Source organism: Quercus robur, chromosome 12 (genome assembly GCF_932294415.1).
Source record: "Quercus robur chromosome 12, dhQueRobu3.1, whole genome shotgun sequence".
Lineage (NCBI taxonomy): Eukaryota > Viridiplantae > Streptophyta > Magnoliopsida > Fagales > Fagaceae > Quercus > Quercus robur.
Window position 1 is genome coordinate 16,429,122 of NC_065545.1, and position 20,706 is coordinate 16,449,827.

Consider the following 20,706-nt stretch of genomic DNA (forward strand, 5'->3'; position numbering starts at 1 on the left):
ATCTGCTTTGTTGGCAACTTGACAATTACTATATTAAAGATTTAATTAAATATATTACACGTAAACTTCCGCGGTCTACCAAGATATAGATTCTTGGTTACTGCTTGTAATAATGGTTAGGTTCTATATTATTTTCAACAATTTTTTTATTTTGTCAAGTGGTTATCATTAATTAAAACTTTGTTACATTTTATTTATATAACTCCCCGATAGTTTAGGGTGGTTTCAAATTAAATCCTAAATGTTTAAATGTACTTATTAAAATCATGAACTTTATAAATCGTTTCAATTCGCGTCGGCCATATTTCATTATTAATTGAAATTAACAAAAATTTACATATTGTGAATGAAATTTATCTGATGAACATGAACAATTCTTCAATATGAAATTACAAGACCACTACTATGTTGTATGAGAGTTGTTAATTATATTAAATTAATTTTTTTTTTTTAAAAATAATAATAATCATTTAGTTATTGGTACTAAAACATTCAAAAAAAATATATATATATATATATATTATATAAATCCATCATGTCCAAATCATATATATATATATATATATATTGTAGGGATGAAAGACTCAAATAAGGATACTGGGCCGTGGGTCGCGCCTGAGGACGTCAAATAGCCTGAGGACAGATAAGTACAAACGAAGGCAGATAGATATTGGGCCAAGGAAGAGGTTAGGTCATGATGAGTAGGTGACGTTGTCCGAGGAGCAATATCACCTTGCCCAACAGTGTGGAGGCCTAAGGTTCGACCACCCATCAAGTATTGGGTAGCAGGCAATTGTGTTTTGGAAGGATAAGCATTAGAAAGAAACGAGATAACAGAGAATTGAGAAATATCTGGGAAGAAAATTGCTATCACCGCATTAAATGCTCTACATCTAACCCCTTGGCTGCATTAATGTGGAAGTGATACATGAACAGTAATTTTCAGCCTTATAGCTACCCACATAGACTTCAAGAAGGTACTGATGGGACAAGTATCAAGAAGATTAACAATCTAACCTACACGTGGAAGGCTGAGATGAGAGAGAAGAAGGTAATATAAAAGGGAAGAGCTCCATTACAGAGGGGATCATCAAAAAAACCAGGAAAAATCATTGTGCAACTAAGAACTGTAATTTTGGTATAAGTCTAAGAGAAATATATAAGAGTATACCTTCCTTAGACTTGACCGAGGAGAACTTTTCCTGTTCAAATTGTTTGTTTTGTTCATTCCAATAATAACTAGCCTATTGTGATCAGTATTTTCTTAACTCATTGAACGTTCTGTCTCAAGCCCACTCTTTAACAAATTCATTGTTTTGGGCTCACTAGGCCATTGTCCATCCATTTGGGCTGTGGAGCAAAACGTGTCCTTACACACACACACACACACACACACACATATATATATATAAATCGAAGCCTTTGACTTTTGGTTGACTTCTCCATAATTTTCCACATCATTAATTGTTTTTTCCCCCCTTTAGCCGTAATCTCTATATAATATCATAGAAACTAATGGCTTTTGGTTGATCTCTTCACAATTTTTCACATCATTAATTGTTGTTTTTCCCCTTTAGCCGTAATCTCTATATAATATCATGGAAACTAATTGGTCATCATATATATATATATATTCTTTGAAGTCCAAACCATTGTTGCTTCATTCATATATACTTTAGAAGTCTACTACGCTATATTCCTAACCCCTCCCTCACAATTCGTAGTATGGTATACTTGGAAGTCTACTTCTAGGCTAATATGTAGCCTACTTTCAGGCTACAACTACCTCTATATATAACACAAAGTTATCAAAGAAAAAACTGACCCCGCTACAATTCTTCACGATCCCTTTTGTTCTTATTTTTTCCACATCATTAATTTTTTTAAAGTTTTTTTTATAAAACTCTATTAGAATCCGTTCAGCCGCAAAAGACTACTACTCTCACGCTACTATCGCTAATTACAATTGAAAACAAAATCCCAACCATTCGCTTCCCTTATAAGAATGGTCTCAGCCTTTCTTTTCTTGGGACTTATTCAGCCACATAGCCGATTAGTTGACTCAATATAATCAATAAATGTATTGTTGTTCTACATCTATTTTTTCTTACATCAAATTCAAAATTTTAAATAGTAAAACTTCTCCTAAAAATTATTACCCCACACATGGTCAACAACTTTGGCATTCCTTTATTGTTTTTCATAAATGAGTCTTCGGTCTATTGTAGGTGAGAGTCATAGGGTAAGTTTTTTTTCCCCTTTTTTGGTTTATTTAGAGAAGTCTCCTTCCGGTGAAAGTTTGCTTGAGTAATTTGGTGGCTCTATTTCTTTCTCTTCCCCCTTCTAAGTGCATGCCACTGTATAATTGTATTGCATATTTGCATCTTTATAAGAAAAAAATAGACTATATTGCAACTTTTGCATTGTTAAAATTTCTATATCTAATTTCATGGTTTAGGTTTGTATCTTACTAAAAAATAAATAACTAAATTTGTGAGAATCATAAATAAATAAGGGAAAGATTTTGTTGTATACTTGTATGCTGCAATTGCCACATAATGTCTAAGGGTCTCATATGCATTGCACATGACCCTTGGACATTTCTTTTTGCTTTCCCAATAAATAATTGTTAACGTTATTTAATGGTACCCTAATTTTAGGATTAATTAATATAAATATTGATTTATTTTGAATTGTATATTCTCAGCCGATTTTTGGACCAATTTTTGCCCTTGAAATTGGGTTGTTTATGTGTTTCATATCTGACAAAAATTTTAGTTGAAATTTCAGTCACTGTAGGTTTGGAATAAATTGGATTATGCATTCACAAGAAAAGTTTTAGCCCATAGATATTTGATTTCATTTAACAGGTCCTCTCTCTCTTTGTCCAATTGGTTTTTGTATTTTTTTTTTTTGATACAATTCCAGAAAACAAGAAATTACAAAAGAGTTTGATTAACCATTCAGTAATGGATAGGCATTCTAGTTGCCATCTTGGCTAGGTTGCTAACATGACTAATTATAGGTCTTGGGACATACAAAGAGAGATAGCTAGTGTCATTGTGTGCTAAATGAGACCAATTAGCCAACAGACTCCTCTCCTACTAGGTTGGAGTCCACTTCCTATTGGTAACTTGAACAACTCTCTTACTATCGCCAAGAAACACAAAATTGTTGTAGCCCAAATCCCTAGCCTTCATAGCTGCTTCCCACATTGCTTCCTGGATGGTTATTGGAATTGTCTTCCTTATACAGCTTGATACCCCTTGCAAAATGATATCCCCTAGCATGTTCTTGGCTTCATAGGCAAAATTAGCTCTGTTGAGTCTCTTCAGTCTTGCTCTAGCCACCTTAATGATGAGTTGCTATGGTTTTTCAGGTAATTTGTTCAAATTGAGGTGATCAGATTTCCTATAGGAGGGTGTAGAATAGTTGGAATAAGCTTCATTGTACTTGCAAGTAAGAGATTGAGCAATTAGTGTGATTTCCATTGGGTTTGGATGTTTACCTTCATGGACTACTAGGTTCCTGTGAGTCCAAATGGTCCATAAAGTGACAAAGACTCCTTGGAGGTAAAGCATATTATTCTGCTCCATATCTTTGTGAAGTTGAAGAATTTGCCCAACACATTGCACAATAGACATGTAGGTGAAATTTGAGATATGTTTATCTAGAGAAGATCCATGCCAAATAGCTCTAGAGAAGGGGAAAAACAGAAACAAGTGAGATGGGGATTCATCTTCCTCAAGGCATAGGGGGCATGAGCTTTGAACATAAATACCCCTGTTTTTCAAGGTGAGAAAAGTGGGATGACTATCATGGAGAAGCCTCCATATAAAGTTGCAGATTTTTGGAGGAACTTTAACTTTCCATATCAACTGCCATAAGTTTGAACCAAGGCATGCAGTTTATTTTGAGAGGAGGTTATAAGCTTTTTTAACTTTAACTTGGTAGACACCTGAAAAGAAGTGTTTCCAAACAAGTTGGTCAATCCAAATTCCTGTTTTAGAGATAGGAAGGTTCAAGATTTCTTCACTAATGGGGTAGGGATACAAAGATTTAACAAGACTAGGACTCCATGAGTGGTTTGTGTGATCAATCAGGTTTGCCACAGTACCCTCACTTAAATTATGCTAGTTTAGTAGCTGTGGTTAACAAGGGAACTGGACAGAGTGATTGAGAGGGATATTTGTATCCGAACCTATGATCCATCTTCCTTCACTTAGAATGCTATTTTTTTGATTAATAATGCCTCTTCAAAACCATTAGAGGAGAATTCATGGATTGAGGTGTTGGGGAAATATTTGGCTTTGAAGGTTTTGGAAATGAGGGAATGAGGGTTCTGACTGATTCTCTAGAGTTGTTTAGCCAGCATGGATTTATTTATGAGTCCAAATTTTCTCAAATCTAAACCTCATTCTCTCTCAGGTTTACAAACCTTATCCGAACTAACCAAGTGCATCTTTTTTTACCCTAGATCATAACCCCACCAGAAAGCTCTAGAGATTGCATCCATCTTGTTACAAATAGCTTTAGGAACCTTGAAACATGTGAGGTGTACATAGGCATGGATTGAAGGGTGGATTTGATTAGAGTAGTCCTACTAGCCTAAGATAGGAGTTTTGCCTTCCATCCCTGTAATTTAGAGTGCATTTTATCTACTAGGAACTGGAAATCAACAATTCTCTTACCTCTTAAGAAGAAGTTTAAACCTAAGTATTTACTAGGGCTTTGAACCAAGTTGACACCAAGATTTTGAGCTAAAACTCCTTTCTCTAACATTGTTAGGTGAGCAACACAGGTCAGATTTAGAGAGATTGATGCTTTGTCCAGATAAGGAACAATACCAATTGAAAATTTCTTGAATATTGATTAAGGACGGTTATCTTGTTGGAGGAAAAGCAAAGCATCATCAATAAAAAAATAGACGAGTTAAGGAGATGCCATTTTTGCCTATCTTAATCCCTCTTATTCTCTTCTGATTTTTAGCTTTCATTAGTGCTAGAGAAAAGATGGTTGCACACATAAGGAATAAATATGGGGAGATAGGGTATCCTTGCCTGAGCCCTTTTCTAGGAGTAAAAGATTGAGTGATGTTGCCATTTATGAGAAGGGTATACTGGACAGAGGTAACACACTCCATGATCCATTGCACCCGTCTATCATTAAAATTCATGGCCAAAAGAATAGCCTTCAAGAAACTCCAATCAACCCTATCATATGCCTTGGTCATGTCAATTTTCAGGGCCCCAAAACACTTTTTCCTGCCTCTTTTTTTTCCTAGATAATAAAAAATCTCATGTGCAATCAAGATGTTATCAGCTATGTTTCTCCCTCGGATAAAGCATTTTGAAAGGGTGTAATGAGGCTGTCCATTAGAGGTTTGAGTCTATTGACCATTAGTTTTAAAATGATTTTATAAATGACATTGCAAAGGCTAATAGATCTAAAATGGGAAACCTCATCAAGGAAGGGTACCTTGGGGATGAGAGTGATGAATAACTAACTTTTTGCTATTATTTATAATTTATTTTTGAATAACTAACTTTGTCTTTATTTCTAATTATCTCTTTACCTCCTTTTATCAAATATTGGTTTGATTATCATTCTGTTTTTACTAATTGTAGCATTGAAAAAATTGAATATATATTTATTTATTCAACATTTGCTAACTATTTCGTGCATCGCATGAGTTAGCGACTAGTATTCTATATAATAAAAGCTATATATAATAGATTGAGGTATCATCAAAAGGATTCCTTATTTCTCTAATTTTTTTTTCTCCTTATATCATGTGATGCACTTTAAGTACATTAATTAAATAATTAACATAGTTGCTCAGTTTCTCTCCTATCACCCCACATTTCTCTCTCTCCTTTCCCTGCCCTTCATTGCAAACCCTCCATCATAGTTGCAAAACCCACAATTCGCAAACCAAAGACATAAAATCCAGAGAGACATAAAATCGAGAGAGAGAGAGAGAGAGAGAGAGAGAGAGAGAGAGAGAGAGATATTACTGAAGGAATAAAAGAATATAAAAATATGTTGCCTAAGATAAAGATTTATACAGTCTGGATAAACATTATAACTAAAATACATTTGGGCTAATGGGTTGCTAATCCACCCACAGTGGGTAATTTTTGTGTGCTAGTTAGGCATATCTTAGCTGGTTGCTCTTGGGTGTAGTGTATGAATATTATATATGTTGTGTTGAGCTAACTGACATTTAATGGTTACTTAATTAATGGATAATATACCTAAAGACAAAAATAAAAAGACAAAATTTAGCTACAAAATTGGTTGTAACCTTAGAATACAACTTTACTTAATAAAATAAATATTATTACATATTTTAAAAATCTAATTGTTGAAATGCGTATTCTTTACACTTTTAATATATATATCAAAGTTTGTATCAATCATATATTATTTACTATATGATTTATAAGCTTATATTTTATGTATATTCTTAAACTATAAAAACTTGAAATTTAAATACTTTATTGATGACACAGTTATTGATCTTTAATTTTCAAAAAAATTTACAAGCTTGAATTATATAAGAAGAAGATGTAATCTAATGGTGGATTTGTCAAAATTCACATCCGATAAAAAGATATTGCATAAGGTTGTACCCTAAAACTACAACCAATTTTATAGCTAACTTTGTTCAAAATAAAAAGCTATTCACTATTTTTGTTTTATTTTATAATTTGATATAGTTACAATGGAAATAGATGATTTGAACCCTTGATATTTTTACTAAAAATATCAAAAGTGTTTATTAGTTAAGTTACAAACCTCTTGGTAAAACACTATCAAACGTTAATGCTAGATATTGAAATCCAAAATTTGAAACATTATATTCCAAAATCACAATTACTCCAAACTTAGATAATATAATTTACATTTTTGTCTAGAATTTAATATTGAGCGGCAGGGCCAATAATCCACATAATAGATATTGAACAGTGCTTGTGACTATACATACTTGAATGAAAATATATCTTCCATATCAATAAGTGTTGAAAAAGCATATTAATTTATTGAAAACCAATTGATTGAAGTTCAAAAATTTCAACATGTAATCACAAAACGTTGTTACGAAAGAAAATTGAGCTGAATCTTTTGGCTGTCCCTTTACATTACTACATCAAATTAGCTAAATACCCTCCAAACAGAATATTTTATAGGACTATATTTTTGCTCAAGACAAAACAATCACTTTGCTCAGTATCCACAGCACCAAAGAGAACTCAAATGCGAAGAGTGTGTGAAGCAATCCCCGATCAAGCGCAAACCCATACAGTGTGACCCCCCCATGGTTGTGTTGCAAGTATGTTACTGCACGTAAAGCAATATCATAAGCACACTATATTAAACAACAAGGAATATATTAATTCTTTGACAAACAAATACTAGTAATAAAGGATTAAAGGGTAAGTAGGAAAACATTGCCATACTTGAAAAGACAGTCCAAACTTGTATGGTATTGGCATCATTGTGCATATATATATATGCTTACCTAAAGCTTGTCTGGTTTGGAATAAGTAAGGTTCTTGTGGAGATATTGTTACGAAAATGTCTGAGGACTCAGAATCAGTGTCGTGTGTAGATACTGGGGTATCATCAACCTCTGGCGTATGGCATTGGGGTGATCCAGAAGATGCACAAGTCACAATCATGTGCCATCGAGTTGCAACCGACACAATTCCTTGAGCTCTATGTGTGATTCTTGCAGCTCCAACTAGGCATAACAAGAATCCACTAAGTTGAACAGCTGAGCAAACCTGCATATAATTGTCCAAAATTTTGAATTATAGGCTTCATGTAAATTAATAATTAAAGAAACTGCATTGAAAATGTATTATAATTTCTTTCTTAATAAAAAAAGAGGGTTCCACCTCAAAAAAAATAAATAAAAAGGGTTAGATTCAAGTTTCATTTAATGATAGCTACTTTTATTAATAGTACATTACAAGATAACTTTTTATCGATACATTTTTGTTAGTCCTCTTTCTATGTATCTTATATGTATATACGCAAGGTATTATGAAGATTAGAGAATGCTAATTAATAACTATCTCATCTATAAAATATTTAAATTTTAAATTATTTAATTTTAGGATTATATAAAAACATAAATTTATAAATTAACTAAATAGTAAAATAACATTTTAGTGACACAAAATTTAGCAGTGCGTGTTAAGAATCTAGAAAACATTCTAACTATGAAATTTTTAATAAAAAATTGTTAAAATGATCCTTACTCTATATGTATTAAGGTAGCAATACTTACCACAAGGTCACCAGAATTGAAGAAAGTCTTTTGAGAGTCTGAAGCCAAAGCCAGCAACAAGGCTCCCAATTGACTCACAGTGATGGTAACCATACATGCTATTATGAAAAACCTATACCTATGGCTGGTCAACCACAACTGCTCTCTAATCCTACCATGCTCCTTAAATATTGAACTACAGTTAGAGTCACAATCCTCCAACATCTTACGAAGCCTCTCAAACCTCAGTATTTGAAGCTCACAAGTGAGCCGAAACAGAACACAAACCAACAAGAACACCCCTGTCCTATAAACCCACGAGGCCAAAACAAAAACAAACACAATGGCATTCAGTGCCACGCCGCTACTGACATATGGTAAGGATATTTTGACGGTGGTGAAGAATACGATTTTGTGAGCAATTTCCACCAAAAACGATGGTAGAAGTATGAAAGCTAAGAACCGGAACGCCTTGTCAAGCTCACGTGTGTATCCTCGCTGTACGTATGAAGAATCATCCTTTAAGCCCTCAAGGAATAGAAGCTGTCGAAGGCCATACCTGTTGTTATATACAAGTAACTGATCAAATCTCTAACATGTTAACTTTTTCAATAAGTTTACACAGAATTTTTCATAAGGTTGATATGACTTTTTGCAATTTTTTTTTTTTTGGATGGGAGACTTTTTGCAATTGATATAATAATAAAATGATATTAGTAATACACGTAACTAATCTCTAACTACTTAATTAAGTTTTTCAATAAGTTTTAAGGAAAACATTTTTCACAAAGTACTTATATAACCTATTGTGATTGGTGCATAATGAAAGTGTTACTAGAAACAAAATAAGTTACTCTAATAAATTTTATTAATAAGTTTAAGAACAACAATTTTTACAACTACTAATATGATTTGTGATTGGTACGTAATGGTGTCAGTGATGAATTTGGTGAAAATTGTGTTACTTTAATTCAAATAGACTACGTAATTGTGAAAAATATAGTGTCATTAGCATTATTCTAAGTTTTCAGATAGAATATATAGATAGCTATTATAATTAAACAGTACCTACTGAAGAACCGGGAAAGAGTGAAGAAAGCAATGATGGCTGAGCCAGACTCAGGAAATTGGACAAGCAGGTTGAAAGAGATGGGGTCGTCAATTTCAGCAGAGGCAGGGACTCGAGCAGAGAAGCATGCTATAAGGGGGACGAGGATGGTGAAGAATATGAATATGAAGTAGGAGATGAATTTTCCAAAGCAAGAAGAGTGGTCGAGTGCACACCACATGAGGCATATGCGGAATCTGCGTAACTGGTTGAGGATTAAAGGCTTTGATGCGGCATTGGAGGGCTGAATGAGAAAAGGGACGATTGTGGTGTTGGACTGGTTTGGTTCATCGGCGTGGCAGCCAGAGGTGAAGTTGATGTCTATGTGGGTGTCAGGGGAGGTGGTGGTGGAGTTCATGGCTAATATGGCTTTATGTTTATGAGGTTAGAGGTGGGGAGTCTGTGACTCTAGGGAAGCTTTTCTAAAACAATAATTTTGAGTGTGTGAGTGTGAGTGTGAGTGTGACGCAGTGATTTTATATGGTTGGGAAAAAAGCCAAATAGTTGGAAAAGTGAGAAAGCATTGCTTGGAAAATGGGATTTGAGAAATATGCTTTTGTGGACTTGTAGTGTTTGAATGGTTGGTGTGTTGGGAAAATACTAAAATTAATTTTTTTAAGTGTAATGCTGAGGATCTAAAAAAAAAAAAGAAAAAAAAGAAAGAGAAAAAAAAAGTGATATCGTGAATATTACAAATTTTATTACATAGGTCTTATAAATTGATGGTCACTAATTTTACATTAGTTTTTACATGGACCCATTATTTTTTTTTTCCACTACTTAATTATAACCAACTACTTCAATATGTTATGAAATCAAGTGTGCAATTAAATTAAGTGTGTGATCCATTATTCAATATGTTATTAAATGTTACTGTAATATTGTTGTTAAGCCAAATGAAACTAGGGCTAAAGAATGATGTTTTTCTTACAAACACGAAATGATTTAGGGTCTGTTTGGATAGAATTTATTTTGCTGAAACTGAAAACTGAAAACAGAAAACACTGTAGCAAAATAATTTTTAAATGTGTGAATAGTATTGTGGGACCCATTTTTAATGAAAAAGTTGATAAAAAGTGGAGATTGTGGGACCCGTGAACAGTGCATAAGTACACTGTTCACAGAAGAACAGGTCAACCATTACGGCTGAAAAGAAAAAAAAAGAAAAAAAAAAAACGGAGGAAACACAAACGCAGCATAAGTGCTATCCAAATGAGCACTTAATGTCATGAGGAAAAAGATTAGAGTACTGCAGCCCAATATATGTCCTTTATTTTCATTATTTTATAATATACACCATTTAAAGGTTGTTGAGCATCTAAAAGAAGTAATCCTTCAAAGATTTTCAATCTTTAGATTTGTGTTCTGGGAAACTTGTACGATTGAAACAACCTGTGATTCTCAAAGCTTACTTTTAGCATAAACTATTAGTCGACCAACAAATTTTAGATCCCCTCTATAGAAGTATCTAATTTAACTAAATTGTTTTTAACTGTGTCCACTGATGTTGCAATGACTATTTCATAAAATTTTCTCTTCACAAATCAGACATTTATGTAATGAACAAAAGCATTTTAATTAACTACAACAACTAAATTTTAGTCCTAAAACCTTTTAGATCGGTTATGAATTCACAACAAATTAATCAAGGTTGACTACATATACTAGGAGACGTCCCTACATGTATTTATAATAGATCTATTCATAATAGTGACTAAATTTTACTCTAACCATCAGCTTATTGTAGTCCTCATCTTTTTAAGTTTGGGATTGATAATGAACAAAATATATCATACTAAACAAAAATATAGATAGAGTTGCCTCATTCAATTACCTTATTAAAAGAAAGTCTACAAAAAATATCATGGATTATATTATTTTATTTGTTTTTTTTTTGGGGCTAATCTGTATAATTTATCTTTGTCAAGTTATCTTTTGAACATTTCGTCCGCCCTAATTTTACTTTTAGTAACTTCTCAACTGGTAACTATACAAATGAATAATAACACGAATTTCAGGTGCCGAAAGCATAAAAGAAAAAGCAAGAGCCTTTGCTTTGTCTCGTGAGTTTGACCTCTAGTAGTTAGATGAGGTTTCAAGGAACTGAAGAATAAATGCTCCCCTGAAGCTCTTTTAGTTAGTTGCCTTTCTATTTGGAACCTATTATCATATTAGTTTCTTAAACTCAAAATTTAAATGAAGACTTAATTTTACTAAAATATACTTGTTAATATTATTTTTATCTATATTCTTTATATTTCAAGATTTTTATTTTATCTCTTTATATTTGATTCTATTTTCTTATTAGTCATATCATCTATTTCTGTTAGTAATTTGATGACACTTGACATTAGATGAGTGTCGTGTCTAAATAGACATCACTTATTTAGTACTCTACCTACTAGTCAAATTACTAACAAAAATTAATGATAAAGCTAAAATGAAAATTTTTAAATATAAAATGCCAAAATTAAAATAATCCTAAACGTTAAGGGCTAATGTATTTTAATAATTTGATTTCTATGCTCTCGTACTAACCCCAATCCCTTGTTATGTTCCACCTCTGGATTAGAAGTCCAATCAATCAGTGAGGAATTCCTGGCCCTAAGTCCACATGAAATTGGTCTATGAAGGATTGGGCCTAATTTCCCAGCCCATCTATCCCATCCACATAACCCATGGACAAAACTCAGCAGGTTTTTTTTTTTTGTTTTTTTTGGGTGAGAAACAGCATGCCTATAAAGGTAATTCTTGTATTTGCATTTCTGTCCCGCTGAGGCATCAATAAACATCAAAATCAAAGTTTGTGTTTTTTAATTTATATAGGAGTATATCATTTTGGGCCAGGTATCATCAACATTGATGATTGACTAAGAAAAACTGGCAAACTTACCAGCACACAACAAGCTATATAATAATAAACAAAAAAAATTTGAAGGGAATGCATCCAATAATTCTCTAAATGCCGGCCATAAACAGCTCATTCCTGGTAGCTGGGACTTTGTCAATTTCACCATTTGTACCCTTTACATTCCCCCCCATCTTCATCTTCATCTTCATATTCATTATTCCCATCGCCTATTGCTTTGAGAGCCAACTTCAACATTCCTCATCATCATGGCTAGCAACAAAGTACTAGTACAACAATGGCTTTTCATGTTGTTCATCATGTTAGTACATGTTGTGGCAACGTACGGTGCTATGGACAATGCTACTCAGGCTAGCCTCCTCAAGTTCAGGTCCTCTTTGTCTAACGCCACCGCGCTAAGCAACTGGAACGACTCCATTAATTTGTGCAATGGTAACAAAAGTGACTGGGCTGGCGTGCTTTGCCGCAATGATGTCTTCTATGGGTTGCGCCTAGAGAACATGTCTCTTTCGGGCATGATTGACATAGACGCATTGGCTGAGATACCAACTTTGCGTAGTTTAAGTTTCATGAATAACAGCTTCAAAGGTCCAATGCCTACTGTGAAGAAACTTAGTTTAACAAGGGTATTGTATTTGTCTTTAAACGGCTTCTCAGGTGATATTCCAGATGATGCTTTTGATGGAATGAATAGTTTGTGGAAAGTTTATTTGGAAAGAAATGAATTTACGGGTAAAATCCCCAAGTCCCTTGTTGCATTGCCTTCGCTTTGGGAGTTGAGCCTTGTGGGTAACCAATTTGAAGGAAACATACCAGATTTTCAACAAAGTCAATGGAGAAAATTCAATCTATCTTACAACAACTTTGTGGGTCCGATTCCGGAAAAACTAAGCAATTTGGTGAACTCAAGCTCATTTTTGGGTAAGTTGTTTCAGTCACATTATGTGTTTTCATTTTATTTTTTCTTTATTCATATACACATTCTTAATCATCGATTTCCAAAATAACAAGAGGTGTTTCAACTTCAACTTCAATTCTTTTCTTCTCTTGATATGGTAATGATAATTTCTATGTTCAAGCATGGACTAGCTAGTTTCCAATTGAATATTCAAGTTTTACTGTTTTGGCATATATTTGCTGCCCTTCCCCATTAATATTTTTTCCATTTCATTTGTTCATAGGCATGGTACTATAAGGCTAGGTACATATATTGAAAGATGTATAAAGTTGACATTCCCTTTCAACCTTTTTTTTTTTTTTTTTTTTTTTTTTTTTCACAACATTCATCTTCCCATGTTATTATAATTTATTTGATAATGCAAAGAACGTTCTTTATAATTACAATTTTTTTTTTATAGGCGATTTCTTTTAATTAGACATGTGAGGCCGTAGAAGTTGTCCGATTTGTTCCAATTATATACAAAAACTCACAATCACCAAATGATAGCAATTTTTGTTTTTTGTTTTGTTGTTGTATTTCAATAATTACAGTCCACCAATAGGCTAGAGTCACACCCCTCAAGACAAAATATCAAAACTCAAAACAAAAAAAGTTCGATAAAAAATATGAAACTCTTCTTCCCTCTCCTTCCAATTTGAGAAAACAATTCAGTTCCATTGGGTGTCTAATGTATATCACAAAATAGTTGATTTTTAAAAAAAAAAAAAAATCGGAGAGGGAAGTATTTTATAGGAGTGGTGCCGTACCAAAGCGCTGCAGAAAGATTTATTCATATTTAGTAACATATATAGTACTGGCCTAAATTTTTCCCAGTTAGGACTGATAATTGATAAACAGTGCAATTATAAATGGAATAAAAGCTTATTATTTTATTTTTATTTTTTATGAGAGCTTCTTATTATTTGTTCTTATTCATCCTAGTTCTTCAAACAAAAGTGGTTATCAAATCATCTCTCATTAATTACTAAGATAGTCTATTTTAGATAAAATTAAACTATATTATCAAAGACGTACTATTTTTTTTTGAGACATTAATTACTGAAGACTAAGGTGTTGTTTGGATGAGTGAGTTTTGAGTGATATGATTTTGTTTTCATCACTCATCATCCAAAATTTGTGGGACCCACGGGAAATTTTTTGTTTGGACACCATCATTCATATTTGGTCATCCGGTTTTGGTGATCCTATCACTCAAAAAACTGAGTGATGAAGACCAAAAATGAAAACACATTTTCCTTGTTTTCAAGACTCATCACCCATGACTCAGTGGTAGTTTCGTAATAAGCTGTCTCAGTGGGACCCATTCAACCAGTGAATTGTCCCATTTATCTGACCGTTGGAGCTTGCTTTCCTGTTACTCTCCCTTTCCCAGGTGCGATATTATCTCCCAGGTGCAGTAAATATCTCTCCCTCTCCATTTATTATATCGGAAGAACCAAACCGATAGCAACGAAGATGAAGACGACACCTTCTATTATCGCTACCCTTCTTCCTCTTCTTCAAACCCAGCATCTACCACAACCTCAAAACCCCAACAAAACCCCAATGCCAACGATAACAGAGCCGCCAAAACCAAAGGTGGGTCTAAAGGGCTAGCCCCATCAAAATCAACGCTTTACCAATCAAACCTAGACTACACCCTCACCAACTCTGACCTCCACACTCTCTTCTCCACCTTCGGCAAAATCGCCCGCGTCACTGTCCTCAAAGACTGCGTCACCCGCCAAAGCCGCGGAGTCGCTTTCGTCCAGTTCGTCTCCCAGGACCATGCTCTCTCCGCGACGCGTCAAATGCCGTGTCTTCGAGCTCAGGCAAAGCTTGCTGCTCTCTCAGCAGCGCCGGTGACGGAGTCGGATAAAATGACGCTGAAGCGGAGATCGGTCTGGAGGAGAGTGTGCATCATGATGCAGTAGCGGAACTCGAAGATCTGTAGAGGGAGGATGGCGCCGGGGAAGAGGAAATATAATAAAAATATTTGGGGAGGGCGACGGCTCTGGAGGAAGAGAAAAGAATTTGGGAAGGGGGCGGCTGGGAGAAAAAAACTATTTGTGGGTAAGAGTTATGACCGTTCTATAGAGAGATTTTTAATTGATATTTGTGGGACCCAGTGAGTTGACATAAAGATGAGTGATGGAGTTTCAAAACTTACTCAGATATTTCACCCAAACAAGCCATAAATAGAGTCATCAGAAATTGGGGTATTTTTGAGTGATAGTGATGAGTGAGAAGTGATGAAAACTGAGTGATGAGTGACCATCTTTTTTAAACCAAACAAGGCATAATTGTTTGATACTTTGAGAATATAACGACATGATACTAATACTCCTACTTTTCACATATTGGGTCTGTTTGGATTGAACTTATTGTTGCTGAAACTGAAAACTGAAAATACTGTAGTAAAATAATTTTTAAATGTGTGTATAGTACCGTGAGACCCATTTTTAATATTTTTTTAGTTTATGAACAGTGATAAACAGTGTTCAACAGTGCTGCTGTCCCCTAAAAGTAACGCCTGCAGGGGAAAAAAAAAAAAAAAAGCTAAAACGCAGAACTGAAAACGTGGGTTTCAGCCGAATCCAAACCCAGCCAATAATTGAGTCCCATTAGTTAAATATATGGTAAGAACCACAATTTATGTGACTTATTATAATTAATTGTTAGAATAGTTTACACTAAGCAAAATTCTATATTACCTAAATTTCAAGAAGTTTAAAATTTTACTCAAACTAAGATTCTAAAATAAAAAATTTTAAATAATTTAGAATAAAGTTTAAATTTTATTTTGGTTAATTATTTTGATTATATATCATAATTTCATTGTAAAATTATGTTTTTGTCATGTGGCTCATTAATTATTATGATAGTTTACTTTACATGAAATTTTATTAAAATTTTTTCACTAATCATTAAGGTTGTGAAAGATATTAATAATGGTGGATACTACTATATAAATTGGAAAGATTAAGTCCAACAAAGTTATAATAATAATAACAACTTTAGCATGTATTTTCTGGATTTATTAGCGGAATCGAAACTTGAAGAAAAATGGAAGATTAAACAAATCAAGGGACTTGAACCCAACAAATTAAGGGATGGATCTATAGAATTTATTTAATTATATTAAACTTACAGAATGTCGATCGACATTCCTGTCACCATATCTGGTTCCTGAATCCCAAACAGAATTAATACTTGTAAAGTGGTTTGCACGTTGATACCAATACCATCAGCAATATTGATTGCGAAAGTCAAACCATCAATGGTCACCAGTCACTTGTTGTATGAGCCATACCAAGATGACCAGCATAAATTTCTCTTCATTATTAAACAGTTCTTTCAAAGTTTTATTCTATACAAGCAGCTATCTACATATACTGATATACATTCACTGAAGACTAGTGAAGAGTAGCCCATAACTTTTCTTTCTTTAATAATGAATTGGGTAAAACTTAGGTAGTGATAGCTATATTGAATATAATTGTTCTTAGAAAGATAATACTATTTGTATTTTATTAGTTAACGCAATTAAATGTTTGAATTCATTTAAAGAATCTTATGAAGCCAGTGCTGCAGGAAAATTTTAATTACTAAACCTTTTCTAAGAATTTTCTTGGTGTAAAATTTTGGACGTACAACTTATAAATAGTGTTTGGTTGAGCAGGCGATAAAGGTCTATGTGGAAAGCCTCTGGACCCATGCAAGCCCCCAACCCCAAAGCCGAAGAGACACTACCTCCTAACCATTGGGATCTTAGTTATTGTTACTGCCGCATTAGCTCTCTTAGGTGCAATTTTATACGTACATGGCCGCCGAGCCAAAACATCCCAATATGAAATGGCTCATGATCAAGAGGAAAAGGCCCACAAGAATTTTGGTTATGATGTGAGCTTGAAGGAGTACCAATCAGCTGAGCTACGTATACCTGCTGGGTACAGAAAAGGTGAGCATGAAAAGTTGTTCTTTGTGAGAAATGATAGGGAGAGGTTTGATTTACAAGACCTACTTAGAGCCTCAGCTGAAGTATTGGGGAGTGGGAGCTTTGGGTCATCTTATAAGGCTGTTCTTTTGAGTGGGCCTACTATGGTTGTGAAGAGGTTTAAGCAAATGAACAATAGTGGGAAAGATGAGTTTCATGATCATATGAGAAAGCTAGGAAGGTTGTCACACCCTAACTTGCTTCCTCTTATGGCCTTTTATTATACCAAAGAAGAAAAACTTTTGATCTCTGACTTCGTCGAAAATGGCAGCCTCGCCAGTCATCTCCATGGTATGCTCTCTGAGCCTCTTTTGATTTGGTATATTTTATTTTTTCTTTTCTGTTTATTATTTAGTAGACAAGATTGAAGTCTAAGATTTATCTATTCAACATATTAAGGCAAAGCCTCCATTGTGTTGGATGTCACACAATGTGAATACGCTATCAATTTTGAGCACATGGTTGAAGTGTATTCCGTTTAATGTATTGGAGCATTAAATTTAAGTCAAACCTTTCATTTTATTCCAAACCTTGTCACATCAATGTATATAGTGTTTTAAAATTTTCATAAAAACTCTTACAAAATTTGAGCCTTTATTTATTAAAAAAAAAAAAAAAAAAAGTTGGAGCCTTTGAGGTGTCTTGCCACTTCACATAGAGGGGTCTACAACTCAAATTGTGAGTCCCATGTGTAGTGGCTGTGTATTAGGTGGCAAGACAACTGGACTTTTGTGATTTTCTTTTTTCGAAATTCTCTGAGCCTGAAAACTTAAAGATGAGAAAAAAAAAAAAAAAAAAAAAAAAAAAAAAAAAATAAGATGCAAAAAGAACTTACAGTACTAAGTCTATGATCCAATATGTTAGCCAAAAAAAGAGAAAAAAAAAAAAGTCTATGATCCACTATTTTCCTGTACCCATCAATTTGATTGAGATTGTAGAAGTATTCAATATTGCAATTGAGCTATTACGGAGGACTCTAAAAACAAGTTTGGCTTACCATGAAAACGAAAAGTAGTTTTGAAAACTAAGTCGAGGAAATATATAAAGCCCTTTTTTTTTTTTTTTTTTTTTTTTTTTTATTTGAGAACAAGAGAAACAAAAACTTAAAGCACATATCATGCATGGCATTATAGTATAAGCAAAGCTCTAATATCATGCATGGCTTTACTATGTGTTTTTTCAGGTAGACGTGCTCCAGGGCAGTCAGGTCTAGATTGGCCAACTCGCTTAAAGATCATCAAAGGAGTAGCTCGAGGCTTAGCTTGCATTCACAAAGAGTGCCCTACCTTATTACTACCACACGGTCACCTAAAATCTTCCAATGTTCTTCTAGATCACAATTTCAGGCCTATCTTATCAGACTTTGCTCTTGTCCCAGTCATCAACAAAGACCATGCTCATCAATACATGGCAGCATACAAGTCCCCAGAGTTCACACAAACTGACCGTACTTCGAAAAAGACTGATGTGTGGTGCTTGGGGATACTCATTCTTGAACTCTTAACTGGAAAATTCCCTGCAAACTATCTGAAACATGGTAAGGGAGCTAATGTGGATTTGGCAACTTGGGTCAACTCAGTCGTGAGAGAAGAGTGGACAGGTGAGGTGTTTGATATGGACATGAAAGGAACAAAAGACAGTGAGGAAGAAATGCTGAAGCTTTTGAAGATTGGAATGTGCTGCTGTGAGTGGAATGTGGAGAGGAGGTGGGATTTGAAGGAAGCTGTGGAGAAGATTGAAGAGTTGAGTGAGAGGGATGTGAATGAAGAAGGCCCTTATACTTCTAATGGTAGTGAAGGAGATATGTATTCTTCTAAGGCATTGACTGAGGAAGACTTCTCTTTTCTTGGTTAATTTGAATAATTTGATGATGAGTTAAAAGGTGAGTGTTGAGGCTTGGAGAATCTGCATGTGCATTGGATTTTTAAAAAGTTGGTAAGGGTGGGTGGTGGATTCTAAAGGTAGCAAGAAACTAAGAAAGTCTTGGTTCTATGATCATTTCTATTTTTTACTAGTATCACTGTGTATCTCGTTCATTTTCATTTTTTGTTCCTTACCTTGGTGGCAATAATAATGTAATGAGCTCTATCTTCTGGTTATTTGTAAACAGTTCTTCTATATATGGATATGGCTTTTATCACAATGTCTTGATACTGTCGATTATAATAAGTTGTCGACAATTAATTTCACATAAACTCATTACTTATTTTTTACCACTCACATACAGTTGATTACTTCAACAAATTGTGGCAAAATTTATGTCTTTAGAACTTCTTATTTGTAAATTTGCTCTTTAAAAACTTTCATTAAAGAGAAATAAAGAAAAAGGCAAACGATCAGTATTATATAGTTACTAAAAAATAAGATTGGATGTTATGACATGGTTTGTGTGCAAGAGAAAGGATAATGTATTCGGTTTGTTTATCGGAAACACAATATTTTGTTTTTGGAATATTTTAGTTTATAACAGATTGATTCAAAACCAAATAATAACAATTATGAAAACCATCATCTATAATAAATAACTGTTTTCTTTTTTTTGGGTATTAGTAGGTTCTGTTTCTAGGTTCATTCTATTGTTTTGTTAATTCAATAAAAATTTTATGTACACCTAAACTAATTTTAAAGAATAAAATAAAAAAAGAAAACTTAAACAAAATTACAAGTTCACTATTTCCTTTATTTGGCAGCTGTAAAATAGCAATTGTTTTCAAGTCACCAATATTTTTCTAGATATAAAAAGAAAAGAAGAGAAAACAAGAAAGAGAGAGAGAAGAGGGAAGGGTGAAAAATAAGTGGTCAAAGAGAGAGAAAGATAGAGAATCATATAATCAATCGGACAGAGTGTTCAAGATATGCCCTCTACATCTACAAACTAGTTTGTCCTCCTCACGATTCTTCCTTGTTGCCCTGATTGAATCGATATCTTTGGGAATTGGTTCAGGAAATGCTTTAAGTTTGGATCCAAGATGTAGACAATATTCAACATGTAGTAAGAATGAATTCCATCTTGGCTTTCGGGCGACCAAAAATATTGGTTCCGTCAAACCTATATTATAACTTCATAAAGCCTTGATTTGTAATTTTCAAAGTCTACTTCAGATCCTCATTCCATTGAAATATTCTATTAAAATTATTAGAAAAATAGGGTAAGAATAAGAAGAAGGATAAAATATAGCTGTGAGATGCATTGAATCACTTTTTTAAAAACAATATTTGCTCCTCACTCAAAAGAGAGTTTGCTATTGGGCTCCTAGTAAATTGAAAGTACTACAAACCTGAAATCTACCCATAGCAATTCTAAAGATTTCCTAAATATCTTTATTATATAGATGTATCCTTATTATATAGATGTGTGTATACATACATACATATATATATATATATATATAAATAAGAGCTAAATATGAATATATAAATAAATAATGAAGAAACAATAATAAAAGATCATGACAACTGGCGAGTCACAACTTTTAAAATACTGTTAGAAAAATCAATTCTTGCTTTAGGCATA

The 20,706-nt window shown here is 33.6% G+C and overlaps 2 protein-coding genes across 2 annotated transcripts; one reads left to right on the forward strand and one right to left on the reverse strand.

Moving 5' to 3' along the window:
• Positions 1–7,025: 7,025 nt before the first annotated feature.
• LOC126709985 (uncharacterized) lies at positions 7,026–9,846 on the reverse strand. The gene is made up of 4 exons (XM_050410366.1): positions 9,347–9,846; positions 8,300–8,837; positions 7,526–7,790; positions 7,026–7,344 (listed from the first exon to the last, which is right to left on the reverse strand). The coding sequence occupies exons 1-4, from the start codon at positions 9,742–9,744 to the stop codon at positions 7,208–7,210; spliced, it is 1,338 nt and encodes a 445-aa protein (XP_050266323.1). The 5' UTR covers positions 9,745–9,846; the 3' UTR covers positions 7,026–7,207.
• A 2,628-nt stretch (positions 9,847–12,474) lies between these two features.
• Positions 12,475–19,657, forward strand: LOC126710117 (probable LRR receptor-like serine/threonine-protein kinase At4g31250). The gene is made up of 3 exons (XM_050410493.1): positions 12,475–13,176; positions 16,878–17,483; positions 18,376–19,657. The coding sequence occupies exons 1-3, from the start codon at positions 12,504–12,506 to the stop codon at positions 19,044–19,046; spliced, it is 1,950 nt and encodes a 649-aa protein (XP_050266450.1). The 5' UTR covers positions 12,475–12,503; the 3' UTR covers positions 19,047–19,657.
• The last annotated feature ends 1,049 nt before the right edge of the window (positions 19,658–20,706 follow it).